The following is a 23021-nucleotide window of genomic DNA, read 5'->3' as shown; positions in this document are numbered from 1 at the left end:
TATAACCTGGAAGTCCCGAGGTCAAAATGGGAGATGCCCCCAAGGGTGGTGGAGAATGACCGAGCTAAGATCCTGTGGGACTTCCAGATACAGACGGACAAAATGGTGGTGGCTAAATGTCTGTGAAGGTTCTCAGTCATCCAGGTCATCGTAGTCAAAGAAAAGCGTCTGGACTTCTTTAAGTTGCTTGAAGACGTTTCACCTCTCATCCGAGAAGCTGCTTCAGTTCTAAGGTCAAATGGTGGAGAGTCCCAGATATAAACCTAGTGGGAGTGACCCCCCACAGAGGGACAAAAGGACCCCCTGATGATCCTCTAATCGCCTGAGCCAAGGTGTGTAACTGGGCGTGGGTCCCAATCAGCCAGAGTTTCGGGTGTGTTCATTGTGAAACCTGGCCCCACCTTATGCGAATTCCTGAGGGAAAATGGCCCAGGATGTGAGTGTCTGAGAAACACTGTATTTCAGACCCAGCAACCAGAACAGAAACTGGTTCACCCGAAAGACAAAACGCCAAAACACAAACTTAACAATGTGGTGTATGCTGTACAGTGCAGCGAGGAATGCTCAGACCTCTACATTGGAGAGACCAAACAGCCACTTCACAAGCGCATGGCACAACACAGAAGAGCCACCTCCACAGGACAAGACTCAGCAGTCCATCTGCATCTAAAGGTCAAAGGTCACTCTTTCGAGGATGCCAATGCTCACATTTTGGACAGAGAGGACAGATGGTTTGAAAGAGGAGTGAAAGAAGCATCTATGTCCACTGTGAGCGACCATCTTTGAACAGAGGCGGGGTTTACGACACCAACTCTCTGCCATCTATAATCCAGTTTTGAGATCCTTCCCAGACGCCTTAACGCCCACTCACATCCTGGGCCATCTGACCTCAGGAATTCGCATGATAAGGTGGGGCCAGGTTTCACAATGAGCTCACCCGAAACTCTGGCTGATTGGGACCCACGCCCAGTTTCACACCTTGGCTCAGGCGATTAGAGGATCATCAGGGGGTCCTTTTGTCCCTCTGTGGGGGGTCACTCCCACTAGGTTTATATCTGGGACTCTCCACCATTTGACCTTAGAACTGAAGAAGCTTCTCGGATGAGAGGTGAAACGTCTTCAAGCAACTTAAAGAAGTCCAGACGCTTTTCTTTGCAAGCTCCTTTGACTACGGTGGTGGCTAACCAACTGGACATAGTGGTGGTAGACAAACAGAAGAAGACGGCCGTAGTGATCGATGTAGCGGTTTCGAATGACAGCAATATCAGGAAGAAGGAACACGAGAAGCTGGAGAAATACCAAGGGCTCAGAGAAGAGCTCGAGAGGATGTGGAGGGTGAAGGTGACGGTGGTCCCCGTGGTAATCGGAGCACTAGGTGCGGTGACTCCCAAGCTAGGTGAGTGGCTCCAGCAGATCCCGGGAATAACATCGGAGATCTCTGTCCAGAAGAGCGCAGTCCTGGGAACAGCTAAGATACTGCAGGACCCTCAAGCTCCCAGGCCTCTGGTAGAGGACCCGAGCTTGAAGGATAAACCACCCGCAAAAATTGGTCTGTAACTGCAGTGTCTGACCTGCACATCCCATATATTGTTAACAAAAAAAACAATTTTGAGGTTTGTAACTTTTTAAAAATTGAATCAATAACAACAGTGTGAAATATGAGGAAGGACAGGTGGGTGTTGGCAGACAGACAGGGGAACTTACTTTGAGAGGTAGAGTTCATTGAGATTGTGCAGACCACAGACTGATTGGGGAACACATTCCAGCTGGTTGTCATTCAAGTAGAGCAATTCCAGTGAATCACGCAGAACATCAGGGAACTCTATTGCACACACTAAAAGAACAGAGCCACAGATAGCAAATTTGCTCAAACACACACAGGAAGATACAGTTTAACCACATACTATACTACATACACAAAAGCACTGGGTAACTAATGGCCCACCTACAGGAATGTCTTGGCAATGATGCTCCAGGTGTACACGTTTGCGCTGATATTAACACCAGAGGAGAATTTGAACTCTTCAGTCAATCGAGTAACTGGAGGCTATTCAGTATCATGTGCCTCAGCAATAAACAATGCTGCTCGGCAACTACCGTAATTGTCGGGCTATAAGCCGCTACTTTTTGCACAAGCTTTGAACCCTGCGGCTTTTAGTCAGGTGCGGCTTTTCTATGGATTGTCCATGATTTTTGTGATATCGTAAGACGATTTGTTTTGTTTGTTCCGCTGTTGTACGGCACTACGTTGCCTGGCGGAAGGATCGGGGTTCAAGAGTGGTATGTTGGTCACATGTCCATCCGCCAGGCAACATAGTGCCGTACAAGTAGCGCGAAAAACAAACTTCAAAGTAGCGCTACGCGTTCAGCGGGAGTCGTGGATGACCAGCGGCGATAAACTTGCGAAAAGCAAGTTATGCTCAACTCCACCGGTGGATTCTGACAGCGTGGAAAAGTGCGAAAACATCCACGATCACCAACGGGTTTTGAAGGGCTGGACTGTTGCATGATGGAGAGGAGGACACCGCCACGGCCCTTCTGAGGGTGTTCGACTCTGACACTGACAATGAGGATTTCTTTGGTTTTGAAAGTGACAACGAAGGAGAGAAGAAGAGTGGATGACGAAGCCACCCTGAGCCTGTTCGTTTCCGACACTGGAGGAGAGGACTTTGGTGGTTTTAGAGCGCAGGAAGAAGAGAAAGATGGTGAATGACTGACTTTTCTGCTTGTTAAAGCCGTGTCACTGCACCTGAGCCTAAAAGGTAGTCTGAATCTATTTTTCTGGTGTGCTGTAGGTTATTGTTATGTACTACATGTGCAAATATGTACCCATAACTTGTTTTTAAAAATATTAATAAAAGGGGTGTGTCTCCAAACAGCCATCTCTTTCCTGACAATTCCCTTTGTGCATATTCTCTTACATATGATAAGTCAACATTGAAACACCTGCGGCTTTTGGTCAGGTGCGGCTAATGTATGTACAAAACAGGATTTTCCCCTGATTTTAGCTTGTGCGGCTAATATTCAGGTGCGCTTTGTAGTCCGGGAAATACGGTATATGTCGTCTGCCACTTTATTGCTGAGTTGCTGTGGTTGCTAAATGCTTCCACTCTGCAATTATACAACTTACAGTTAATCCTGGAATATCTAAGAGGGAAGAAATTCCAGGAACTGACTTGTTGCAGTGGTGGTATGCAATGACAGCTCTTTAGAAGAACCATTTCTTTCACAAATGTTTGTAAAGGTAAAGTGCATGGCTAGGTACTTGTACTTAAAACACCTGAAAACACTTGTCAACAGACGTTTGGCCAACTTGTTGTGTGACAGAAACACCAGCAAAATACAGAGTGTGTCATCAGCGGCCAGAAGAGACAAGCCCTGAGCATCCAACATGAGTATGAAGGAGAGGAAAGCAGTCACATCACTTAGTAATGACAACAACATTTTCATCCTTCTGGCAGACAAAAGTTGGTGCATGGCTTTGCTAAACCAGAAGGACTATGATAAGAAAACTTTGTCACTGCTAAGTGACAAAAATACTTATGAGCCCCTAAAAAAGAGACCCAGGTAGTGGTTACAGGATGAGGGTAAGAGATTGTCTGAAGCAGTTAGAACAAGGCAATGCTGTTGACCGGACCTCATACCACAGGCTATACCCAGGGGAAGCTGCACCAAATATGTATGATTTACAGAAGATGCATAAACAGGGTGCACCTTTAAGACCGATTGTCTGTATGATCAACTCAGTCACCTATAACTTCTCAATTCAATTCAGATTTTTTCAGTTCTTTGCTACATAATTACATATACATATACAGTGGAACCCCGACTTACGAATACCCCATTTAATGAAAAATTCACGTTACGAAGGCACTTAACGGCAATATTTCTGCCCGTGTTACGGCAAAATACCTGCGTAATGAAATTCGCTGGCTCTGATTGGCTGAGCCCAGAATGCCTACAATGCCTTCCGAATCATCAATCACCCCCTTGGCTTTCGTACATGCGCTTCGCTGTTCCATTTGAACGACATATTGTTGTTGCAGTTAGCAATTAGCCTATAGCCTATCGTTCACTCAAAAGGCGCGATGGGTGCTTCGACTTACGAAAATCTTCGACTGACGAAAGACCCTCAGGAACGAATTCATTTCGTAAGTCGGGGTTCCGCTGTATATTAGTGCTGTCAGCGTTAATCTCGTTAAAATGATGTCAACGTGGCAAGTCTGTGCGTGGGGCTGCACGAGGTCAATGCGTTAGTGCCGTCCAGCCCCTCACTCGCTAAAGGAGATTTGCTGTGTTAATGCGGTTATGGCATCTACGTCATTTCAACGAGATTAACGCTGACAGCACTAGTACACACACACACACACACACACACGCTGGGAAATGACCTCTACCTGGGTCTGGGTCCCTCCTGTTCCACGTCGTCAGGAAGGCCAGTCTCCTGGATTTGGGACTATCCTCTGTTCTAATGGACACATTTTAAAATACAGTTAGCAGACCACTCGTGTGAAGAACAGTGACTTTAAAAATCAACAGCCCTGATGATTCACCAGAGTTAAAGTAATAAACTGTATGCAGCTATTCCTTTTCTTGTCTTCTCAATCACTGAGAATGGAAGATAAATTTATATGTTCAGAAATCTCTACAGAGATTATAGACAAGACTAGACAAAATGAAACACAGATTATACACCAGTGTCAGTTTTTAGGTTTTTATAATTATGTAATTATTATTATATATATCAGTATAACCATCTCAGAAACATATCATTACGTACAGCTACTTTCAATAATATTGATAACTTTTTAGACTCTTTCTCTCTGGTTAATTTTTCTTGCGCTGGGACCAGTATAACACACACCATTTAGTTAAACTACAGGAATATCTTAAAAGACATAAAGACCTACATAATGTTCAATGTGCTGCTTCTATATTCAGATTACCCTTCATTCTAATTTCTAATTTGTTCTAATTTGTGTTGTACAGTTATTTCATTTTTAACCTTAATTTATATTCTATTCCTTCCTAGTTAAATTTACCCTTTTTAATTTTTCATATTTATTTCCTATCTTATTCATAGCCTTTTCCTTTTTTGTTTTCTTTAGGTCACGAGCAGTTGTCCAAGCATTTCACTACATATCGTACTGTGTATGACTGTGTACGTGACAAATAAAATTTGAATTTGAATTTGAGATAAATCTGAGATTATTTTACTTGGCCCTAGAAATCTTAGAAATATGGTATCTAACCAGATGTTTACATGGATGGCATTATCTTTAAGACCTCATAGTACCATAACAACTCAGAAGAGCAGTTTGCTCTCAGCTGCTTTACTTGTGGTTCCTAGGATATTTAAAAGTATTATGGGAGGCAGAGCCTTCAGCTTTCAGACCACGAATGGACCCTTAGTTGTGCTGCAATATCTGCTCCTTTGTGCCAGGAGGACCAGGATGAGGACTGCCTCAGCCCTACAAAATGACCTCCAGTATGCCACTGTTGTGAATGTCTCTGACCAATCAGAAATGACTGGCATTTTTCATTGAATACCAGAATCGTTGGGTCCATCCTGTGCTTCTCCCAAATGAGACCAGGTTTATCCTGAGCATATGCAACAGAGGTGAAAGGGTCAGTAGAAGCTGTGGAGAATGTTGTGCTGCCTGTCAGCTTGATCAGTTTTGGTGGTGGGTCAGTGATGGTTTGGGGATACGTATCCATGAATGGAAGCACAGACCTCTATGGAGTAGGCAGTAGCACAATGACTGCTATTAAGAATAAAGGTATAATCCCTCGACCTATTGTATGAGCCTAAGCTGGTGCAGTGGGTCCTGGGTTCCGGAGTTAGTGTAGGACGATGCCTGGCCCCATGCGGCAAGAGTTTGCAGGCAGTTCCTGATGGATGGCCCCCAAATCCAGTACAATAACTCTGTCTGTGTTTTGGCCCATTCAATGACACCAGGTTGTCCCCCAGACTGTCCAGGAACGTTTTTAGGTTCTGGTCTAGATCTGGGAGGAGATCCTCTCAGAACCCACGAAGCTGAAATAGTTTTAAATTCCTGTTTTGTTACGAAACAAAGTGGGCGAATGAAGTGAATAACTTTTTCAATAGCTCTGGTTTTATCTTCAGAAGCCCACAGACCTCAACAGTTGGTGATTCTGGCATCACACTTGCTGAAAACCCTGGAAAGACTGGCTCTTGCTTATCTTTGGCTCCAGGTGAGCTTGTGGCTGAGAGTTTAGCTTTATGCAGACGGCTCAGGGTTTTGGAGTGCAGAGGGAGCTCCTGAAACCCTTCTATGACTCTATGGTGGCATCAGCCTTCTTTTATGGTGTGGTCTGTTGGAGCAGCAGTTTCTCCTCTGGACACAGGAAGAAACTGAACAGGCTGTATTTTGGGGTGGCCTCTAGACCGGCTGAAAGAAGAAATTCTTTAAACCAGTTTGCAACAGCGTGACACAGTTATGTGTGTGATGACTTCTTTGCGCGTGTGGTTGCTTAATTCTATGTGCAACGGTTGATGAATTTCTGTGCAAGTGGCAACGAATACCTGCGTCAGATTTTGGTATTCATTGGAAAATGCCAGTCATTTCTGTCCGGTCAGAGATATTCACAATACTGGCCTGCTGGAGGTGATTTTGTAGGGCGGAGGCAGTCCTCATCTTAGTCCTTGCACAAAGGAGCAGATACCAGTAAGAGATAGTAGTCCTACTAAGGATTAAGGACTTCCTATGGCTCTGTCCAGCTTTTGTAGATTAACTACCTGTTTCTTTAAATCGGCTCCATGGTATTCACCCACAAGACCATGAAAAGTAGCTGTGTATGCAAAGCAGACCCACTTACGTGCGTGATGGCTTCTTTGTGTGCGTGGTTGCTGAGTTCTACATGCAAAGGTTGTCGAATTTCCATGTGAGGATTTCTATACCTATCATTCATCTTTTTTTGGTAGCACATGGGCACCATACAATTTACTCTGTACCATTTTGAGGTGCTTCAGTGAAATTTCAGCAAAATCTCACTGAAGCCCCCCCTCCCCTTGCACTGCATATTATTTCTACAGTTTACACCAAAAGCATGAATCTAGTTGTAAACTAGTGTAAACCTGAATCATTCTGAATTTTAATGCCAGTAATTGAGTCAATTCATTTGTAAAAACAAAGTCATGAAAGGGTGACAGATGTAATCTATATATTTTGAGCTTAAGCTCAATTAAACACATGACGAGCTTAAACTATCCATAGAAGTTAAAAGCTTGACCTAACAAGATTTCATAACAGTATTCAAAATCAATAATTAATGAATAAATCAGTCGACTCTGTTCATTCACTGAAGTGTTATGAAAGCTTAGCTAGACTCAGCATGAGTCCTCTGGACCAGTTGACTATACTAGACAAAATATACATGTACATAATGATGTTGTGTTTGTGATGACAGGACGTACTTGCCCAGATGGTTTTGAGAAAGATCAAGTGTCTTGAGCTTAGAGCACTTCCACTTATTGGGGGCTGGGAGTGTTGTAATGTAATTCTCACACAATCTCAAAGAGACCACAGCCTGATAGGACAATGAATGAGAAGACAAATTAGATACTGCAAACCACACATTCACTTTTTCAATCCAAGGAAAATACAGCTGGCTGTTTATGGCTAAGGTGGTCTCTGGTAAACGGCCTGATTCTTATACAGCACTTTTCTACTCTCAAAACACTTAATACAGCATGCCACATCCACACAAGCACTTTCTTCTATGCTTTAAGTGCTTACTAGCTAACATTCACACACATTCACACACATTCACACTCTGATGGATGCATCCGAGAGCAACTTGGGGTTAGTATCTTGCCCAAGGATAGGGACTCGGGGAGCCAGGGATCAATCCACCAACCTTCTGATCAGTAGTACAGCCACCCACTGGTGATTCAAGTATACTGTATCATTAACAATGCCAATAAGGTCATAAGCAATAGGGAAAGTTTGCTAACTGCAGTGACCAAACAGTCTTCAGACAAATGTATGAAAAATACAATAATATGATTAAGCCACTACTTTGGAATGGACTTATCAGAACATCTAGGATAAAGTGTTTTAAAGACTAATATTGTATTCCCTTTTGCCTCCTTATTTGCTGGTTCTACCTCAGTTTGTCTAACCAACGGTGTCACAACTGTGAGACAAATAACTACAAATAAATAAAATGAAAATGAATAAATCTAAAGAACCTTTAACATTTTTTATCTTACCCATCCTGTAACTCAGTCTACCCACAGTAGTATAATACAGTAATATAACTATGTTATAATGTTTATTAACTGATCGTAGCAGTTTAAAGCTTGGCTGTCTACTGTTATATTAAGAGCACTACAATCCATGCACCAAATATAATCTGCAGGCTGAGCCAGATATTTTTGCATCTAACAGATTTATGCTGTATTTGTTTTAGACTGCAGAACTTAAAAGATTCATGAAGCCAAACACAGAGAAGTAGTGCCATCTGAAGGTTGTTCAGATCACTGCTACTACTTTAAGTAGTCAACCGTTTGTTTGCTTGTTTTTTAATTAAGAGATTTTTCCATCTTGATGAATATTAATATATCTAATAAAAGATCTACATCAGTGCTCCTACCTCCAGTTCAAAGATATATGAAGGAAGTTCCTTCAGACTGTTGTCAGAGAAGTCTACTTCTTCCAGATGATTCCTCCAAAAGATGGAGATGGTGTTTGGAAGATTCTCAATCAAATTGGAAGAAGCTTTGCATTGCTTCTGCACAGGAAAAGACAGAAATATATATATATTAGTGTCACTATGCATAACTTCTAAAAGGCTGATCTCTGTGGGTGAATGTATAGAATCAGCATCAAAATGAAAACGAAAAAACCAAGGCTAACTGCATCTGCAGTATATTAGTGTTGAAAAAACAGAAAGGAATAATTATGGCTTTTTACCAGTGGACAGGCCCAGGGGTCAGGGAAGGTGCTCAGCTTGTTCCTGCTCACATTGAGGAGCCTCAGGGATTTCAAACAGTGCATGACAGCTGTGGACAGACTGGTCAGGCAGTTTTCAGACACATCCAGCTCCTCTAGCTTACGAAGACCGATCCAGTTAGTGGCTGTTAGAATGGAATTAAACAACACATATAAACTAGACATTAAAACTAGTGTGAATTACCACAAATAGAAGTGGGATGCTCAAAAACGTATCTGACACACTACGAGAAAAGTGATCTAAAAATCCTTTTTCATTTTTTCCCCACATTCTTTTTGCCCACTTATAAAGAAAGAAATAGTCTCTAATCGTTATGGTTATTTAATTGCAATGGAAATATGATGCATAAAAAAAGACAATAAAATATATAAGTTGATTTGCATATCATTTAGAGAAATAATGACTTGTTGTTGTTTGTAAGACAAACATGACATGGCGCTCACAGTCACTTGTATGTTCTCTTAGGAAGCATTTGTTTCAGAGCCAAATTCCTGTTTGTGCCTCGCCCTGAAACACAAGAGTTTTTCACCTCCCTCTCCTGCCAGTGGTGCAACTGATCTTTACTCCTGATGTCAGCCTTTTTCTCACAACATAAAACTCTTCAGTTCTTTGCTTCTGATGACTCTCCCTATTGATTCTATTGTCCTCTTAAAGGAGCTTATGCATGCTCAAAATTTCTTCAGTATCCAATAGCACAATATTTGTCAGATTTAATAAGCAAGCTTATGCAATAGCACACACTACATTTGTAGGATTTATTAGTGCGAATGAGTACCTTCTAGCCAGGGTTGCTGCATTCATTGCTGCATTTGTCTTCAGCAGACAGGTGGTTCAAATCTTTGCATTTGGTGACTGGTGATTAAAACTGAAACCATTGACCCGTGTGTCATGGATTCTCCCATCTTTCAGCAAATCAAACCTATTTTCATCTGTTTTTAGTTTGTATAGGTTTTCTTGGCACTGAAACAGGTTTCTTAAATAAAACTCTTAAACTGGCAGTTCATTATTCATCACACACACACACACACACACACACACACACACACACACAGCAAAGTAGAATGGATGTGCAAATGCTCTGGTTTTACTTGAGATTCGTCAGTTTAAATAATTAAAATATATAATTCCACTCTTCAGGTGATTTAAAGAATATGGGATTTCAACATTCATTCATATCCATGTAGAAAACTATACAAACTGTGTTTGTAATGATCTAACCCCTGTGTACTGTTGATATGTCACTGTGACTTTCTTGAACAAAGAATGAGTGTGAAGATCTAGAAAACAACTGAGTGTAAAACGTGTTCAAGGTCATGACGCACTCTTGGTGTCTTCATTATCAGGCTGGTGCCTACATGACTGTGAGAACTGAGCTCGCTACAGCTGAATAGACAAAGATTGTACCCACACAATCGGTACAGGAGTGGTTATTATCTTGCGATCCGGTCGTTAAGTCTGACGTCACTAGCCGTGTCTGGGCCTAAACTCCGCTGCAGGTCCATATATCAAACAAACACTTAGCATTACTGAGAGTTGAAAAACTGTCTGAAGTCTTTCATCTTTAATAAAATGATCAGCGTTCTGCTCTACCAGGTGTAACAATTGAGTTTAACATCCAGGTATCCATGAAAACGGAATTTATGACATTTGACGGAGTTAGAAGTTAGCAGGGAGTTAGCTCGCTAGCTTCTATCTAAATACAATATAGCATGTCCTGACTGCGGGGGTTTGGAAACAAATTAAAACGTACAGATCTGCTATCACTTCCAGCATAAATGAAGACGGAAAACTAAACAGCAGTGACGTTTGTAGGGTTACTGAAGTTGGGCTAGCTGGTATATAATGATGTGCTACGTGACAGCTAGCGACACAGATATGTTAGCATAATATAAACAAGCTAACTTTTTTTCCACTCGATAAAAGTTAACGTGAGTGTTCTGGGTGGTCAGGAACAAATGTAATCGCATGGCAGGATGCTGTAAAAGGACCAAACTTCAGCCAGGAGAACAACTGAGATAATCCATCCACAATACGAGGTTAGTCATTCATATACTGCTGCATGGGCTGGGCTGTAGTTACATCCTAAGGTTTTAAAAACTGAGCTTAAATAAATGATTAGTGGTAATAAAAGCCGAGGGAGGTCAACAGGGATCACTGACTGTTTTAGGAGCTTTTTGAGATCAAATAGAAGAAAATGCATAACATTAAACATGTTAACATGCTGTATTGGTCCCTTTGTAAAGATTTTAAAAGAGTCTTTCAACAAATCTCGGAAAATAAGTTCAGTTTCGATGTTCCTTTTTTCCCCTACAACTATAGACAATGCCTTTTGACCTCCAAACATGGTCTTAAGAGTTCATTTTGGTCTCATCTGACCAGACTATATTCTCCAAGTATTTCACAGGCTTGTCTAAATGTAGAGCAAATGGTAAACAGCTTTCTCTTCAGCAATGGAGCCTTGCGTGGTGAGCGTGCATACAGGCCAGTCAGGTGAGCGCATTATTATTTATTTTTTTATTACATTTTATTTAAACAATTGTATGTGCTGATTCTAGGTCTTTCTGTAGTTCTCTGCAAGCAGTCCTTGGCGCTTTAACTCCTCTGTCTGAAGTCTTGCAAGGAGCAGCTCTCTCCACTTCCAGATTATAGCCACAGCAGCGCCGACTGAAAACTCCAGTAGTTTAGAAATTGTCAGAAATGTCATCAGTATGTTTTGCAACAATAAGATTGCAAAGGTGTTTTACCCATCATGACATGTTTCTTGTGTGACACCTTTTCAGAGGCCATCAATTGGGACCAAACCAGCTGATATTAATTTGTTTTGTAATTACTTATAGATTATTTTAGGTAGTGTCACGACTTTCCATGCCTTTTTGCACCTCCCTTTCTTCATGTGTTCAATACTTTTTACCTGTGTCATTTCTCAGTATTACACATAATTTATGGACATGGTTTGATTTCTTTGTTACAAATTACAGCGGTCCCTTGTTTAGGGACCAAGATGGCGCCGCGTATGGATGCCCTGGTGCTTCAGTGCGTTACTTTTGTTTTGTTTTTGTGCATTTCTTCTGTGTCTGGGCACTCCTCTGGATACTCGTACACCAGAGAAGAGCTCCTTAACTACAGGACCACAACGCCTGTGGATTTATTTCCAATATTTGTCGCATCTGCGGCAGATTTACTGCTGACTCTGACCAGGAGAGCGAGACGCCGAAAGAGAGGAAAGCGAGCCGGCGCTCTCGTGCGTTTGAGGAGACGCGGACTGCGAACGGCTCTTCCTGGGATCTTCCTTTCTAATGTACGCTCACTCGGGAATAAGATCGACGAACTGGCCCTGATGAGAAGCATGAACAGAGACTTTGCCTCATCCTGTGTCTTATGTTTTACGGAGTCGTGGCTCTGTGAGGACATCCCGGACAGCGCGCTCAAGCTGGAGGACTTCCATCTGCTGCGCGCGGACCGGCAGGCCGCTCTCTCCGGTAAGTCCAAAGGTGGAGGGGTCTGCTTCTACATCAATAGTGGCTGGTGCACAGATGTAACAGTGATTGCTCAGCACTGCTCTTCCTCTCTGGAATATCTTTTTATTCACTGCAAACCGTTTTATTCTCCGCGGGAGTTTGCTTCATTCACCCTGGCCGCTGTTTACATCCCGCCAGACGCGGATGCGCAAGCAGCTCAGTGCGCACTCGCAGGGCAGATTCTCCACATGGAGCGGACATTCCCGGACTCTCTCATCATTGCTCTTGGGGACTTTAACAAAGCCAATCTGAGCCATGAGCTTCCAAAATATAAGCAGTATATTAAATGCCCGACCAGAGAGGAGAGGACATTAGACCACTGTTACAGCACGATCAGCGGGGCCTATCGCGCGGTGCCGCGCGCTTCACTCGGACTTTCTGACCACGTCATGATCCACCTAATCCCCGCGTACAGACAGAGGCTGAAGCTCTCCAAACCTGTCGTGAGGACTAAAAAACTGTGGAGCAACGAGGCTGTGGAGGAGCTTCGCACGTGTTTGGAGTCTACAGACTGGGACACAATGAAGGCTGCTTCTAACAGCTTGGACGAGTTTACGGACACTGTCACCTCCTATATCCACTTCTGTGAGGACAGCATTGTGCCATCACGCACCAGGGTGAGTTATAACAATGACAAACCCTGGTTTACTCCTAAACTCAAAAAGCTGTGGCTGGAAAAGAGAAAGGCGTTCAGAAGCAGAGACAGGGACTGCTACAGAGAGGCCAAGTACAGGTTCACTAAAGAAGTGGACATTGCTAAACATCAGCACTCTGAGAAGATGCAGCAGCAGATCTCAGAGAATGACTCGGCCTCTGTGTGGAAAGGTTTTAGGAATATCACCAACTACAAGCCTAAAACCCCCCACTCCACTGATGACTTGCTCTTAGCCAACACCCTCAACGACTGTTACTGCCGTTTAGACGAGCCATCAGGCAGCCTTCACACCTCCAACGGCCCAAACAATAGAAGCACTTTGGACACTAATTCCCCCACCTCTCCCCCCTCCATAGAGCCATCACCACCTTCAAACTGTTCACCTACAACACCCCCCTCCTCACCCCACACAAAAGAGGATTTCACACCACCTCCTCCCACCACAACTCTTCATATTCATGAAGCAGATGTGAGGAAGCAGTTTAAGAGTCTGAATGCTCGGAAAGCTCCCGGCCCAGACGGTGTGTCTCCTGCCACCCTCAGACACTGTGCAAACGAGCTGGCCCCAGTGTTTTCTGGCATTTTCAACTCCTCACTGCAGGCATGTCATGTGCCTGCCTGCTTCAAGTCCTCTACCATAATCCCTGTCCCCAAGAAACCTAGGATCACTGGACTAAATGACTACAGACCCGTGGCTCGGACATCTGTGGTCATGAAGTCATTTGAGCGCCTGGTTCTCTCCCATCTTCCCATCTCAGGACCCTCACGGCCCCCCTCCTGGACCCCCTGCAGTTTGCATACAGAGCCAACAGGTCTGTAGACGACGCCATCAACATGGCCCTACACTTCATCCTGCAGCATCTGGACTCCCCAGGAACCTACGCCAGGATCCTGTTTGTGGACTTCAGCTCTGCCTTCAACACCATCCTTCCAGACCATCTCCGAGACAAGCTTTCCCAGATGAATGTGCCTGATCCCATCTGCCGGTGGATCACTGACTTCCTGACGGACAGGAAGCAGCACGTGAGGCTGGGAAAGAATGTCTCGGACTCCCGGACCATCAGCACCGGCTCCCCTCAGGGCTGTGTTCTTTCTCCTCTGCTCTTCTCCCTGTACACCAACTGCTGCACCTCCACCCACCAGTCTGTCAAGCTAATCAAGTTTGCAGATGACACCACCGTTATTGGGCTCATCTCGGACGGGGATGAGTCTGCCTACAGGAGGGAGGTTGAACGTCTGGTGTCTTGGTGCAGCCACAACAACCTGGTGCTGAATGCCCAGAAGACAGTGGAGATTATTGTGGACTTCAGGAAGCACACAGCCCCACTCCCCCCCATCATCCTGACTGACACCCCCATCACCTCTGTGGACTCATTCCGCTTCCTGGGTACCACCATCACCCAGGACCTGAAGTGGGAGCCCACCATCACCTCCGTCATCAAGAAAGCCCAGCAGAGGATGTACTTCCTGAGGCAGCTGAAGAAATTCAACCTGCCAACACGGACGATGATGCAGTTCTACACTGCAATCATCGAGTCCATCCTCACCTCCTCCATCACCGTGTGGTACGCTGGAGCCACTATCAGGGACAAACAGAGACTGCAGCGTGTTGTGCGCTCTGCTGAGAAGGTGATTGGCTGCAGACTCCCATCTCTGCAGGACCTGTACACCTCCAGGACACTGCGGCGTGCAGCCCGGATCTCAGCTGACCCTTCTCACCCTGGACACAGTCTGTTTGACCTGCTCCCCTCAGGCAGGAGGCTCCGGTCCATTCGCACCAGAACCTCTCGCCATAAGAACAGTTTCTTCCCCTCTGCTGTTGGACACATGAACAATAACCACATGACTGTTCCCACCACTAACACATGACCCTACGCTGTGTCACTGCATCATTTCATGTTTGGCACTGATCACCACCTGCACTCATGTATATATCTTTCTACGTAGCACTTTTAATTCTTATTCTTACTTTTATTTTTTCATGTCTATTTAAGCGCAATTTATGACAGTATGTTTGCACTGAAGCACCGCAGCAATTTCCTAATGTTGTAAACCTGCTCAACATTTGGCAATAAAACCCTTTCTGATTCTGATTATCGTGGGAGTTAAGTTCCACAAATAACCCGTGAGAGGTGAAATCCAATAAGTAGCCAGCTTTATTTTTTACAATTACTATAGACGTTTGTAAAACCCCTCACTACACACTTTATACACTTTTCTCAGACAGGCACAAACATTTTCACACTTTTCTCTCTTGTTTAAACTCTCAAAGTGCAAACCTTCGTAGAAAAATAAGTCCAGTATTATAGAATGAAACCAAAGGAACCAACAGGGGCCTTCGACGGTGCAAAACGTTTCGTCGACATTGTTGTTTGTTGGGGAGAAAACTTACAAACACACAGTGCAGCACTTCAGAGTCACACTGCCAGCGATCGAAGATTTACAGTGGGGCAAAAAAGTATTTAGTCAGCCACCGATTGTGCAAGTTCCCCCACCTAAAATGATGACAGAGGTCAGTAATTTGCACCAGAGGTACACTTCAACTGTGAGAGACAGAATGTGAAAAAAAAATCCATGAATCCACATGGTAGGATTTGTAAAGAATTTATTGGTAAATCAGGGTGGAAAATAAGTATTTGGTCAATAACAAAAATACAACTCAATACTTTGTAACATAACCTTTGTTGGCAATAACAGAGGTCAAACGTTTACTATAGGTCTTTACCAGGTTTGCACACACAGTAGCTGGTATTTTGGCCCATTCCTCCATGCAGATCTTCTCGAGAGCAGTGATGTTTTGGGGCTGTCGCCGAGCAACACGGACTTTCAACTCCCGCCACAGATTTTCTATGGGGTTGAGGTCTGGAGACTGGCTAGGCCACTCCAGGACTTTCAAATGCTTCTTACGGAGCCACTCCTTTGTTGCCCGGGCGGTGTGTTTTGGATCATTGTCATGTTGGAAGACCCAGCCTCGTTTCATCTTCAAAGTTCTCACTGATGGAAGGAGGTTTTGGCTCAAAATCTCACGATACATGGCCCCATTCATTCTGTCCTTAACACGGATCAGTCGTCCTGTGCCCTTGGCAGAAAAACAGCCCCATAGCATGATGTTTCCACCCCCATGCTTCACAGTAGGTATGGTGTTCTTGGGATGCATCTCAGTATTCTTCTTCCTCCAAACACAACGAGTTGAGTTTATACCAAGAAGTTCTACTTTGGTTTCATCTGACCACATGACAGTCTCCCAATCCTCTGCTGTATCATCCATGTGCTCTCTGGCAAACTTCAGACGGGCCTGGACATGCACTGGCTTCAGCAGCGGAACACGTCTGGCACTGCGGGATTTGATTCCCTGCCGTTGTAGTGTGTTACTGATGGTGACCTTTGTTACTTTGGTCCCAGCTCTCTGCAGGTCATTCACCAGGTCCCCCCGTGTGGTTCTGGGATCTTTGCTCACCGTTCTCATGATCATTTTGACCCCACGGGATGAGATCTTGCGTGGAGCCCCAGATCGAGGGAGATTATCAGTGGTCTTGTATGTCTTCCATTTTCTGATGATTGCTCCCACAGTTGATTTTTTCACACCAAGCTGCTTGCCTATTGTAGATTCACTCTTCCCAGTCTGGTGCAGGTCTACAATACTTTTCCTGGTGTCCTTCGAAAGCTCTTTGGTCTTGGCCATGGCGGAGTTTGGAGTCTGACTGTTTGAGGCTGTGGACAGGTGTCTTTTATACAGATGATGAGTTCAAACAGGTGCCATTCATACAGGTAACGAGTGGGGGACAGAAAAGCTTCTTACAGAAGACGTTACAGGTCTGTGAGAGCCAGAGATTTTCCTTGTTTGAGGTGACCAAATACTTATTTTCCACCCTGATTTACCAATAAATTCTTTACAAATCCTACCATGTGGATTCATGGATTTATTTTTCACATTCTGTCTCTCACAGTTGAAGTGTACCTCTGGTGCAAATTACTGACCTCTGTCATCATTTTAAGTGGGGGAACTTGCACAATCGGTGGCTGACTAAATACTTTTTTGCCCCACTGTATGTAAATTTGACAAGCTGAACACATTCTGTACTGTACAGGAGACACGGCACGAGACTGATTGACAATGGTCTACAGCCAATCAGGAGGCAGAACACAATGCGCTGTAAGGAAAAAAAAAGAAGCAAAATTCCACATAAAAAATCTGCAAAACTGCGAGGTGACAGGTGAAGCGCGTTATAGTGAGGGACGACTGTACTGCACACGTTTGTAAATCTTAGTTTACACTTGTGGATCACACTGTGTGCATTTGTAATTAGAGTGGGTTTAAAATATCCATTTTAGTTTGAATAATGCGATACTAACTCAGGTTTTGCCACTCCGACCAAAATTCACCGAACCAGCAGCAAAAGAAAACTACGCTTCACGTTTGAAAAATATCATCATGAAATCCTTTTGCGTTTACTTCCTGCACATCGTGCCTCTCTCTCAGTGTACTCAGAGACCAGTTTACCATCAAAAATCTGTTTTCTGCATTATGCGCTTATTATGCATCAGACTATCGCTGTGTACGGCGCTGACGGCTGCTGTTTTCTTTTCCCAACAAGAAAGGCTCATTTCTGCTGTTCAAAACTGAAGAAATGTAAACTTTTTAAAATGAGGCTAAGTTGCAAAACGCTTAGCCATGTCTCTAATCAAACCTCTGTAACTTTGCTTCACTTCAGCAGCATCAGGTAATATTCATTTGTTGATTCATGGTTTCTTCCATTTTTCTTCTACTGCAGAACATTTTTAAGGTTATCTGCTATAAAAATCTAGGCCAGGAAAATCTCCTTCATGTTTTTCTGTGTTTTATCCTCAGTTACTTTGACACAAAGGCCTCTGCTGCGATGTTTACACCTCTGATGACGTCTCACCAATGATCTGAATTAGAATATTTCTGATTGTCTGAGTAAAAATGGAATCAAATCAGTTGCCCAGCCTTATTTGGACCCCTTTGAGACAAATTTCCTTCCATACATGTTCATCTGTTTATTTGAACATTTTTTCCTTTATCTGTGATGTTCTTTCACCTGCTCATCTCTGCAGGATGTGAGGTGGGAAAGACTGTGTGACACCCATGTGAGAAGGGGAGAGTCAAAATGAAACTACACGGGTGTTTCAGTGCAATAAAATAAGACTTAAAACCAAACATGATGAGCCTGAAAGATGAATTGTGAAATAAATTATGTTTACACAACAAGTGCATCCATGCTACCCTCGCTCCCTGTCAGTGCTGGGAGACATCTGAACTTTCATTGACCCCCCCACCTCAAAGACTCTAGTAACAATACATTTAAGACTTATTCTCATTAAGTTTATTTTGTTTTTCAAATGTTTTATATTTATTATTTAATACATTTATTATTTACTTCTTAATGTTTTCTTTCTTTCTTTCATTTCCATACCCCTAAATTTATGTGGTTACACACAAGTTTTATTTCAAGTACAAAGAATCTGACTCGCCTCGTCTATACAGTAGCTGACTTATACATTTACTGTTTCAGTCATCTCACCTATATCTGTTGTTCCATTTAAGGCAAAAAAAAATAAAATGGTTAGGGTTAGCATATCTCTGTCCATAAGTGCATACAGCAGTACATACATAGAAGAAAAGTTGGAACATACTTTTAGGGAGGTCAAACAGAACTGTGAGCTGGTTCTTGGCAGCAGAGAGTTTCTGGATGTGAGTGAGATGGAGAAGTCCAGGTGGCAAACTGCTCAGCTGGTTCTCAGAGAGATTCACCTGTTGTAAACTAAAGCAGAGGAAAAATGGAGGTTAGGGTTATCCCTACCCTACAATTACATTTGTCTATAAATCAATTAAGTATAGATTATCAGGATAGCCAATCACATGGCAGCAACTCTGTGCCTTTAGGCTTGTAGACACGGTCAAGAAGAGCTAAGAAAATTCATACCAAGCACTGGGAAGAAAGGTAATTTACCTGATTGTGAACAAGGCAAAGTTCAGTGGCAAGACAAAGACCAAGACAAGAAAAGGGCAACACACACAAAATTATTAGCGTGTGAATGACTTTCCTTTGCTAATTTTTAAAGTAAATCGACAAATTCCCAATGGAGGCGTTCCAGAACTGTGTCCTCATGTACCTGGAGCAGATGACTTCCTGGGAGTTGTTTGCTAAAGGAAGCTCCTGAAGTTCATTGTTAGAAAGATCCAAAGTCCTCAGACTGATGAGACCCCAGGGCACCACGGAGGGCAGAGAAGACAGGCAGTTAGATGACAGGTCCAGCTGGGTGATATGCGCAGAGACATCCATGAACCAATCCAGCTCCAACCAAGGCAGCTGAAGACCACGCCAACACACACTGACAACCTACACACAGACACACACAGGGCAATGTTTTACTAGACTGTGAAGAACACAGATGCATTCAGAGCTACCTCTCACAACTCTTAATGGTCACATATTCTGAAAATAGTTAATAATTTATTAGGGCTTTAATTATGTTAACCCTAAAAAAACAGAACGCTTGGACACTGCCAGCACGGGGCGCCCACAGAAACGCAAAGCAGGAGATGAAGCGTCGCTGAATATGTTTCCAAACCAGCTTCATTCTAAGACAAAGACTAGAAAATCTGCTGAAGCAAATCTGCCCTTTGGCTTCACCTGCACAGGTGCTGAGGTAGGTCTCCCTGCAGGGTTGGTTTTCCCTGCATCAGGAGCAGCGCTGGGCTGTTTAAATCAGGGACAAACAGGATCCCACAGCTGTTTATGTTTTTGAACCCATTTTGCACAGAGAGGCATTTTTTGAAATATGTATTGATAACAATGTTGAACATTATTACACAGGAAAAAAACAACTACATGTAAAATAATGACACCGTGACGCCTCTGCCTTTGTAAACAGAGGGACAGTAACTGTGTGTAAAACCTGCAGACAGTCAGATTAACAGTATTTCGTCTCTATCATTCTGCAATTCATCTCATGTAAACAATAACGTGGCCACAGCGTGACGTGAATAAAGGCGCATACCTTTGACACTGCGTGACCAACTCTGTATTCCTCGTCCACACGGAAACGCAAAAAAGGAGTTTAAAAAAATCTCAGTTTTGAGTCGAAACATTGTTTACGTGGACGAAACAGCTGCGTGTTCAAAATCACCCGTGTAGGTGCGGACGCAGCGTAAACGAGTTAGTAGTTTATTTTATTACTACCTGTAATTTATTGCTGTTTACTTGTATTTGCTTAACTGTTTACTAAATGTTTGAGGTGTGAAATAAACAGCAATGGAGCAAAATATGGGCGCGTGTGATTGGAGGATGTGTTTGTGCACGTGTGCACGCGCGAGAAGGGGGGGCGAACATTTTTCTTGTAAAACAAGGAGGGGCCCAGCAAAATAAGTTTGGGAACCACTGCATTAAAGTAACTTGTTGTGGTATAGCGCCACTTGTATGTGATTATTTGTGTGGTGCAGTCAACAGATCACTTGGTTGTGATTATTTGTTGCTACGTTTGGTTTTGTGTTGTAGCAGGTCAGGTAATCATTTTGGGTTTGACTGTTGTGCTCCTTTGTGTTGGTCACATGTTACTTTTTGTGTGTTCAGTGTGGCGACTTTAAATCCTCATGCAGGGGCATCCATGCTTAAAGATGTGAACACTGTGCTTCTGTTAGCTTTTACTTTTATTTCAGGTTTGTGGATCAAGGACCTGAAGGCTTCAGAGGGGCTTTTAATAAATGTAGGGGTCCTAGAGTACTTTTGAGGGAGGAGGTGTTACGTCCCTCTGCAGCCCCTAATTTATTAGGGCTTTAATTATGTTTTGACAGTTGTGGTCACCCATATAAGGCTGGCAGTTTTGGTGGAAACAGGTTAATAACATTTACTTTCCCACACAATAAAACAATGAAGTTACCTTCCTAAATAAGTACTGTATAAACTCTCCGTGCTATAAGTAAGTCCTGCAGAGATCCTGAATAGATATCTGACAGGACATGAAGACCAAACATGGAGATAAGAAAAAAGAAATAAAAATGTGATCAACAACAGTAATCTCCTTTAACAGCCATGCATTCACTGGATAAGCAGCACGGACCTTGTCTCCTTCTGCCTCGTATGTTTCCTGCAGTTTCAGTCTGAGAATACGTTTGCTGAAGGCTGGATGGTCCATAAGGGTGTATGAAGAGAACCCTGCTCCGTTTTGCAGCAGGAAGAGAGCGATCTCCTCATTATCTACAAAACAAAACACAGTCTTTACTTCATATGGACATGTTGTCCAAACACATAGTCCTTAGAAAAACTAAGCACACCCAGCTTTCTAAATTGAACCCTCACATCACTGTGGAGGAAGTCTAGCCTGCTCTTCTTTACAGCATTACTTCAGGCTTGATCTGTTGCAGATTAGCTGGTGTGTGGGACACCTGTTGGGCACTCGGCTCCACATTTGACTCTGAAGTACTTTGGTATACAGGGGAGTTAATTGCATAGTCTGAAGTCAATTTGCTGTGAATTGTGTTAACTCACAGCTGTACGCTCCAGACAAACTGCCAAGGTTTGTGCACGTGGGTTTTGATTATCGATTAAAATCGATTCTGGCTTGGACAACGTGATATCGATTAATTAAAAATGGTAAATGGCCTGTATTTGTACAGCGCTTTACTCGTCCCTAAGGACCCCAAAGTGCTTTACACATCCTGTCATCCACCCATTCACACACACATTCACACACTGGTGATGGCAGCTACATTGTAGCCACAGCCACCCTGGGGCGCACTGACAGAGGCGAGGCTGCCGGACACTGGCGCCACCGGGCCCTCTGACCAAATCCTGAATCGATTTTTGAATATAAATTTATTTTGCCCAAAACACCAGAATCTCAGGTTAAACCTCACAAAATTCCTACAACCACCAAACATCTAAAACAGTAAATGAGAGCAGGAACACGGATTCTGCACAAAGGGTTAAACACAAAACATGGTCCACGCATCCGGATCAGCGAGATGCCGCTAGGGCTGTTCGATTTTGCATAAAATGAGAATCACGATTTTTTGGCTTAGAATTGAGATCACGATTCTCTCACGATTTTCTTTTCCAGTATAAATATTTATCGCACTTATTAACTGCACATCAACTTCGTAACAGTTGAGACTGAACATAAAAACAATAAACATAAAAACAACAAATGTCTCACGTTTTGTTGTTGCAGCAAAATGTTGTCCTGCTTGAGATTCGGTCTCCACCGTTGCTCGACGCTGCGTGTACAGAGCAGGTAGTGCAACAATAGAAAAATAGTTGCGGGACGGCACTGTGTAGCGTTTGTCTAGGGTGTTGATCGTTTTCCTAAATCCCTCGTTTTGCAGTGTTGATGGAGCCATATCTGTGGTCAGGTGATAAGTGATAGCCTCCGTAATTTCTTTGAGGTCGACGGGTAAAGGGAAGCGCTGTATAAGGTTCCCGTTTGTTTGGGTGGTTGACCGGGACGGATTTTCTCCTGTCACTTTCTCGTCATCGCTGACGTGCTCTCCGTGGTTTTTTCCTGCTAATTTTAGCATCACACGGCACAGCTTCTGTATCACGTGGTATAAGGCTCCGCCCTCGTCATTTGTTGAGCAGGAAGAGTGAGCGCTTGTTTTCATGCAGAGTACGTCCCGGATCAAAATGCGCTACAATCGTCGTCTTTTTTTATTTTATTTTTTTAATCGTTGTCATTTGGAAATGAGATCGCACATAAGTATGAATCGAGATCGCGGTTTTCTAACGATTAATCGTGCAGCCCTAGATGCCGCCTTTCTCACCCGATGGCACGACGTGGACACGCCGTGGAGGCTGAAAGCTGACAGCTCACTGATTGTTGGCGCTTTGTGTTTACGTCCTTTTTGCGCT

General features: G+C 43.5%; 1 protein-coding gene across 1 annotated transcript in view; it reads right to left on the bottom strand.

The window, feature by feature from the left end:
* lrrk1 (leucine-rich repeat kinase 1) overlaps nucleotides 1-23021 on the bottom strand; it is a 93039-nt gene that overhangs the window by 46628 nt on the left and 23390 nt on the right. Inside the window, exons 6-13 of the mRNA XM_082530601.1 lie at nucleotides 21235-21371; nucleotides 19288-19514; nucleotides 18808-18935; nucleotides 8940-9103; nucleotides 8620-8757; nucleotides 7439-7551; nucleotides 4398-4468; nucleotides 1705-1834 (exon numbers count right to left, since the gene is read on the bottom strand). Coding sequence (XP_082386727.1) covers nucleotides 1705-1834; nucleotides 4398-4468; nucleotides 7439-7551; nucleotides 8620-8757; nucleotides 8940-9103; nucleotides 18808-18935; nucleotides 19288-19514; nucleotides 21235-21371 — 1108 coding nt within the window. The remainder of the gene's footprint in view (nucleotides 1-1704; nucleotides 1835-4397; nucleotides 4469-7438; nucleotides 7552-8619; nucleotides 8758-8939; nucleotides 9104-18807; nucleotides 18936-19287; nucleotides 19515-21234; nucleotides 21372-23021) is intronic.

The sequence above is a fragment of the Aulonocara stuartgranti genome, assembly GCF_965226115.1.
Source record: "Aulonocara stuartgranti genome assembly, chromosome: 1".
NCBI classification, from domain to species: domain Eukaryota; kingdom Metazoa; phylum Chordata; class Actinopteri; order Cichliformes; family Cichlidae; genus Aulonocara; species Aulonocara stuartgranti.
Note: the sequence above shows the minus strand (reverse complement) of the source record. Positions and strands in the feature narration are given on the sequence as shown.